This window comes from Populus trichocarpa, chromosome 3 (genome assembly GCF_000002775.5).
Source record: "Populus trichocarpa isolate Nisqually-1 chromosome 3, P.trichocarpa_v4.1, whole genome shotgun sequence".
Taxonomy (NCBI): domain Eukaryota; kingdom Viridiplantae; phylum Streptophyta; class Magnoliopsida; order Malpighiales; family Salicaceae; genus Populus; species Populus trichocarpa.
Genome location: NC_037287.2, coordinates 18,418,468 through 18,424,379, shown reverse-complemented (window position 1 = coordinate 18,424,379; position 5,912 = coordinate 18,418,468). Strand labels below are relative to the sequence as shown.

The 5,912-nt window shown below is 36.3% G+C and overlaps 2 protein-coding genes across 3 annotated transcripts; one reads left to right on the top strand and one right to left on the bottom strand.

Annotated features, from left to right (window-relative positions):
• Window positions 1-2,717, top strand: LOC7493202 (vesicle-associated membrane protein 721). 2 transcript variants are annotated; one of them, XM_002304672.4, is made up of 5 exons: window positions 1-372; window positions 1,374-1,515; window positions 1,598-1,718; window positions 1,913-1,975; window positions 2,270-2,717. In XM_002304672.4, the coding sequence occupies exons 1-5, from the start codon at window positions 183-185 to the stop codon at window positions 2,411-2,413; spliced, it is 660 nt and encodes a 219-aa protein (XP_002304708.1). In that variant the 5' UTR covers window positions 1-182; the 3' UTR covers window positions 2,414-2,717. The 2 variants fall into 2 exon arrangements, with proteins under 2 accessions (XP_002304708.1, XP_024453698.1); XM_024597930.2 differs by having other exon boundaries at window positions 5-372; window positions 2,236-2,717.
• A 209-nt stretch (window positions 2,718-2,926) lies between these two features.
• LOC7478283 (protein SULFUR DEFICIENCY-INDUCED 1) lies at window positions 2,927-5,446 on the bottom strand. The gene is made up of 4 exons (XM_002303787.4): window positions 5,079-5,446; window positions 3,978-4,190; window positions 3,677-3,832; window positions 2,927-3,535 (listed from the first exon to the last, which is right to left on the bottom strand). The coding sequence occupies exons 1-4, from the start codon at window positions 5,175-5,177 to the stop codon at window positions 3,128-3,130; spliced, it is 876 nt and encodes a 291-aa protein (XP_002303823.2). The 5' UTR covers window positions 5,178-5,446; the 3' UTR covers window positions 2,927-3,127.
• Between the last annotated feature and the right edge of the window lie 466 nt (window positions 5,447-5,912).

Genomic DNA, 5,912 nt, shown 5'->3' with positions numbered 1-5,912 from the left:
AATAGATAAAAACAAATACTACTCTGTAATAAATAAATAAACAGACAAATCCAGCAAATAAACTCCTCTTTCTCTCCGATCCTCTCATCTCTCTAGTTTCGTATCTATTGCTGAATATTTGATTTGATCATCTGATCCTCTAGGGTTTTTTTTCTTCGGGAAATAAAGGAGAGGAGGTGGAGATGGGGCAACAATCATTGATCTATAGCTTTGTGGCAAGAGGAACTGTGATTCTTGCGGAGTACACGGAGTTTAAAGGCAATTTCACTGGCATCGCTGCACAATGTCTTCAAAAACTTCCCGCTTCCAATAACAAGTTTACTTATAATTGCGATGGCCATACCTTCAATTACCTCGTTGAAGATGGATTCAGTACGGTCCTCTCCATTTACGTCTCTCGATTTATTTTTTCTTTTTTTAATTTGATGTGGCTTGTTGCGATATTATTATTGATTCCGATCTCGATCCTTTGCGTTTTTTTTCTTTATTATGGTTTTAAGGTTTGATCTCTGTTCGTTGTTTTGGTTGACTTTTATTGACTGATCCGTTTGTTTGACAGATTCATTTGAATGTATTTTTTATCTGTTTTTATTAGCAGTGAATTTGTTATTGCTGGTGATTTACGTGGGCTGATTAGGTATCAGAATCTATGGATTCGGATCATGTGATGATACTATTTTCTGAAAATAAATGGAATGGTTTATGGTTAGATTTCAAAAGATTCTCATTTTCTCTTCTTCTGGGAGGGTTTTTTTTTTTTTTTGGCATTTATTCCTAGTGGTTTAACGCTTTGAATATCCCTCACCTTGCTAATCTTCAATAGTTGTCAATGCTGGCTGACTAGTTTTTTTATTTGTTAATCATCTTTGAATGGAAATGGAATGTGTTTTTTTTAATGAGGGGATGGAGACTTTAATTAATATCCCAACTTCTTTGAATGCGTTTTTTCTAATAACCTGCAGATTTTTTTTGGGTTGTTGCGACTCTTCAATTTGCTGCTTTTAGATAAACGATACAGTTTTCTGAATGAATAAGCTGATGGGAATACAAAACAGGGCCTTTTGGGGTAGAACGGTTGTCTTTTGTATATTGAAGTGCATAGAATTACTTGCACTAGTGGTTGTTTCTGTTAATTGCAATCCCATAATTCGGAAACTAAAACCCCACTCTTGGGTCATAACTTAAAAGAAGGGTGCCATGGGTCACATTGCACCATTTCTTTTCTTTTATTTTCAAATCTTCCCAATTTATGTGATTTATCTGAAGCAAACATATCATTTTGATTTAATTGCATGGAGTACGTTGTTTGTTTGTTCATAATCACCAATTTTCTGTGTTGTGTTAATTCTTGTGTTTTGTGTTGGACGCAACAGCCTACTGCGTGGTTGCAGTTGAATCCGCTGGCAGACAAATCCCAATTGCCTTTTTGGAGCGAGTTAAGGAAGATTTTAACAAAAGATATGGTGGAGGAAAAGCAGCAACGGCTGTTGCCAATAGCCTGAACAGAGAGTTTGGGTATTATAAACATGTCTAATCTCCTACACTTGCGCATTTTTATTTCTTTTCAAACTTCTCTGCTAATTGGTCTTTATTTTAGGTCCAAGTTGAAGGAGCACATGCAGTATTGTGTGGATCATCCTGAAGAGATCAGCAAGCTTGCAAAAGTTAAGGCTCAGGTTTCTGAAGTTAAGGGTGTTATGATGGAAAACATTGAGAAGGTATAGAGCAGTTATTGGTTTTCTTGCGATTATCTTACCAGTGTAATTTGGAGATTAAAATACTATTGGATGCATGTTACAAAGTAATGATATAAAAGCTGAAAGGCAATGATATTTTGCATATTGATCATGAAGAGTGCTATTTTCAGAAACACCATGCAATCAAATTTTTGAGGCAATTATTTTTTGTGCAGGTTCTTGATCGTGGAGAGAAGATTGAGCTGCTGGTGGATAAAACTGAGAACCTTCGCTCACAGGTTAGTCCAGCATAAATTGCATATAGATTTATTGCGTACTGTCACACTTCTACTCTTGGGTTTGGATTAGGGGGTTGCCTTCCTTCAAACTGCCATTGAATAACGTTGGAACGTATTTGACATGACTTCTATGGTTTTGAAGAGTGCATAAATCAAGGGAAGTCTAGTAATTAGATGGGAATTGTTCTGGTTGGATTCATATCTGTTTCTTTCCATCTCTCCGGTTATCTCTCCTCTCTTATGTCTTGTCTTGTTATTAGGGCATGGTATATTCAAATTTATGTGGTGTTACAGGCACAAGATTTCCGACAACAGGGAACTAAGATGAGAAGAAAGATGTGGATTCAGAATATGAAGATGAAATTGATTGTTTTGGGTATTATCATTGCCTTGATTCTCATCATAGTGTTATCCGTGTGCCATGGCTTCAATTGTTAATTTCTCCTGGATTCCACTGGATGCTTCTCTTGCTGCCAAGATTACTGGATTGTCTTTGCTAAATTGAATCTGACGATTTGTCCACGAGATCTCTCTCTACATGGTCATTTATGTCTTACTGCATTCGCTTTCTGTTAGCTTTGTTTAGGATGCGAGAGGTTTTTGTTTTGAATTTGTTTGTATAGGTTATATGAACTCCCGAGTAGATAATTTTCTTCTCCTGCATGGTATTAAAATTTGTTTAATTTGTGATGAATATTGAATCCCAGCAATTTAGATCGTCCTTTGCAATGTTATTTTTGTATCTTCCTTGTTTCCCCTTAAGTCTATCCATTGATTTTAAACTATTCATGACCATCTGTATCAGAATTTAGAAAGCAGAGAACCTAAAATAGAACAGCATGGATACGTGAAGTTGATGTGGTCTTGTTATAGACCAAAAATTACACTGACTTCCGAATCCACAGCGAGGAGTTGACTCTTGGACCTTGTGGAAGTATCCGCAGAAAAGACTTGATACAACACCAAGAGAGTAACTGGTGTTGGCGTTTGGTTTTATAGAACACAAGACATATACACATTGTACTGTGGTTATATGGAACACATTCAAGTGTTCATTTTGTTACATTAACTCACTCCCAGTTTATATCTATCTCACAACAATTATACACGAACTCACGGTCAAAAAATTGAAGACTATCTAAAAACATGTAGTCAACAAGCTAACTGATCTCTAAATGATGAGATCTCTTCAAATATGGGCAGTCTCCTCGATCTGTATGGAGTCCATTGACTCGTCAACTGATCAAGGCCCTCCACAAAAACATCCTCTAAGCTTGATCCTGATGGTTCCGAGAACATCGAAGAGGATTGGCTTGTCTCTAGTTCACAGAGCAGCTCCTGGGCACGGTTTCTTGATTTTGGCTCATCAGATCCTAAAAGCTTACCCCGGAATATGTCATCGAGGACTGCTTGTGCCTCAGCATATCGTGTTTGCTTGATTAAGCATAAGCCCAAGTTGCAGGCCTTGTTGGCATCTGGGTCAATAGACTGAGCTTTGCGGTATACAACTTCCGCTGCCAAATAGTTTCCTTTCTGCATGTATGCCCAACCCAAGTTTCCCTGCATCAAATGTTTGTAAAATCAGCTGACTTAGATGGCAACTCTACCCCGACACAACAGAGAAAACATAAAATACAGTCCACACAGAAACTTGAAAGCACAATATCAAAAGCAGCAGAGAGGATTAGAGAAATATGATACCAGTATCCGAGAAGTCTCTTGTTTGACAGTAACCTGGAACTTTCTTCCATGAGAGCGTGCAGTCTTGGTAGCCTTCCCATTGAAGGCCTCTCCTTGGTGAATCATCCGGAGCTTCTGTTTCAATAGCTCTATCTGCTCCTCAATTTTTCCACATTTCTGCGAAATATATCATAGATATCATTTTATCATCAAAACATTGTAACAGGACAGGATAAATGACGCAAGCAGGCAATCCCTTCTCATAAAACTTCTTCAAAAAGAACATGAATATTCTAATCAAATTGTCGAGCTATATAGCTACCTTGTACAAGTCAATGAGGACATTATCTAGAGATTCTTGGGCTTGCTTTGAACAGCGATCTCTAAAAGCCTTTATAGCTTCAATTGCCTCCTCTGCCCTGTCTTGCTGTTTCATAACCACTGCCATGTCTTTGAGAGCACTATCCACTCTATCTCCAGCATTTATCGCCTTCCAAAACAAAGCTATTGCTGCTCCAGGATCCTTCTCAACTAGCTGCGCATACATAGAGAAGACACGACACAAGTTTTAAGACGACAAGACAGAGCACCTTAAAGTCGAACTGACAAATGAAACAATCGACGGAGACTCCAAGGGAACACAAAAGGAAGAAAATTTAATAGCTTGAAACGCATCTAGAAGGCCCTCACAGCTACAAAATTACCTTTTATAAGAAATATTACTGGAAGACCTTATACTAATTGCAAACACATAAAGTTTCTTAATTTAGCAACTAGCAACATAAACCCAGCAGAAAACAAATTCAGAAATAGATTAATTCCTGGATTGGAAGGTATTTAGATCCAGATTAAGTTAGTTTACATTAGTTCAAATAACATTATAAAAAAATAAAAATTAATGGTTTTCAAGATTATCCAAGGATTATTATCTATTTAATCTTATCAATATTTTATTATCCAATGATTAGACCGCCTTTGAAATACTGACAACAACAATAATAAAAACTACTGATATACTTCCAAATTAAGAAACAAACATAAATCCAAAAATAGAAAAACCCCATCTTCTTTCAGTTTATTTTTGGATCCAAAAATAGAAACCAGAGATTGTATCTTCATGCCATGATCAAGGTCCAGATCACTCCACCAGTACTGATTCAGTGTAATGAGACCCCATTAAATGATCAAAATTCCACTCTTGCTTTATTTATTTATTTATTTTTAATATGATAAAAGGGTGCAACATAACACCCTTGATCAAAACCTAAAACTTTCCAGGAAAATGACTATTTTCAATGGAAACAAAAAAAAAACCCAACTCTCCAAAAGAAAAGCGAAAAGCCTAAAAAAAACATAAATGGATATCAAGAAGTGGAAGAAAATAGTGTGCATCAATCACTCTAAGTCATCGTTATCCATGTACCTGAACATGCTTGGCTCTAACATAAGGACTATCACCAGGAGGAAGTTTATGAAGGACATGATATGGAGCTGCTTCTGATCCGTTTCTTTGACTGCTCATTCTTAATGTTATCTCTCCTTGAACTTTAAAAAGTAACTTTCTTTATAAATAAACAACTGGGCTTTTATTCAGAATGGAAGCAGAAGATTTCTCAGTGCTAAAGTGTCTTCCACTGCCTTTTCCTCTACGGATACCGGAGAGACAGGTCAAGGTGAGAGCCGGCGGGGATCACTCCTATAAAATGAGAGAATTCAACAAGATTGGTGAATATGGACGTCGAGTGTGTCTTGATTCATTGCGAGTTGGATTTGCCCTGTGTGATTGATTAGTTGTTATCTCGCCACGTATGGATTTTTGCCACTTGGCACGTTCTTGACATGCCGACGTGCTACCCCCCCTTTTCGATTGTTGGGATTTTAAATCACAGGACAGAAGGGTGTATATACGTACCATGCGACATATACATACCAGCATTATGATACCTAAAGATAAAATTCATAAAGTAACTTGGAAATGCTAAATACATAGTTATATAAAAATAGCTATAATTTTTTATTAAATTATTAAACCGGGTTTAAATTTAGTTAAGAAATTCTATAAACCTAATTTTATAACAGTTTGATTTGCAATACCCAACCAAGATTAAGAATACTTTTAAATTAGATCCATAAATATTTTTTATTTTAATAATTTTTCTAGTTAATTGCGGATTTTAATTACTTTTTATATTTATTTTTTCATTTTTTTCGACCCCATGAATCCCATAGATAGCCAATTAGGTCCTTAAACCTATTT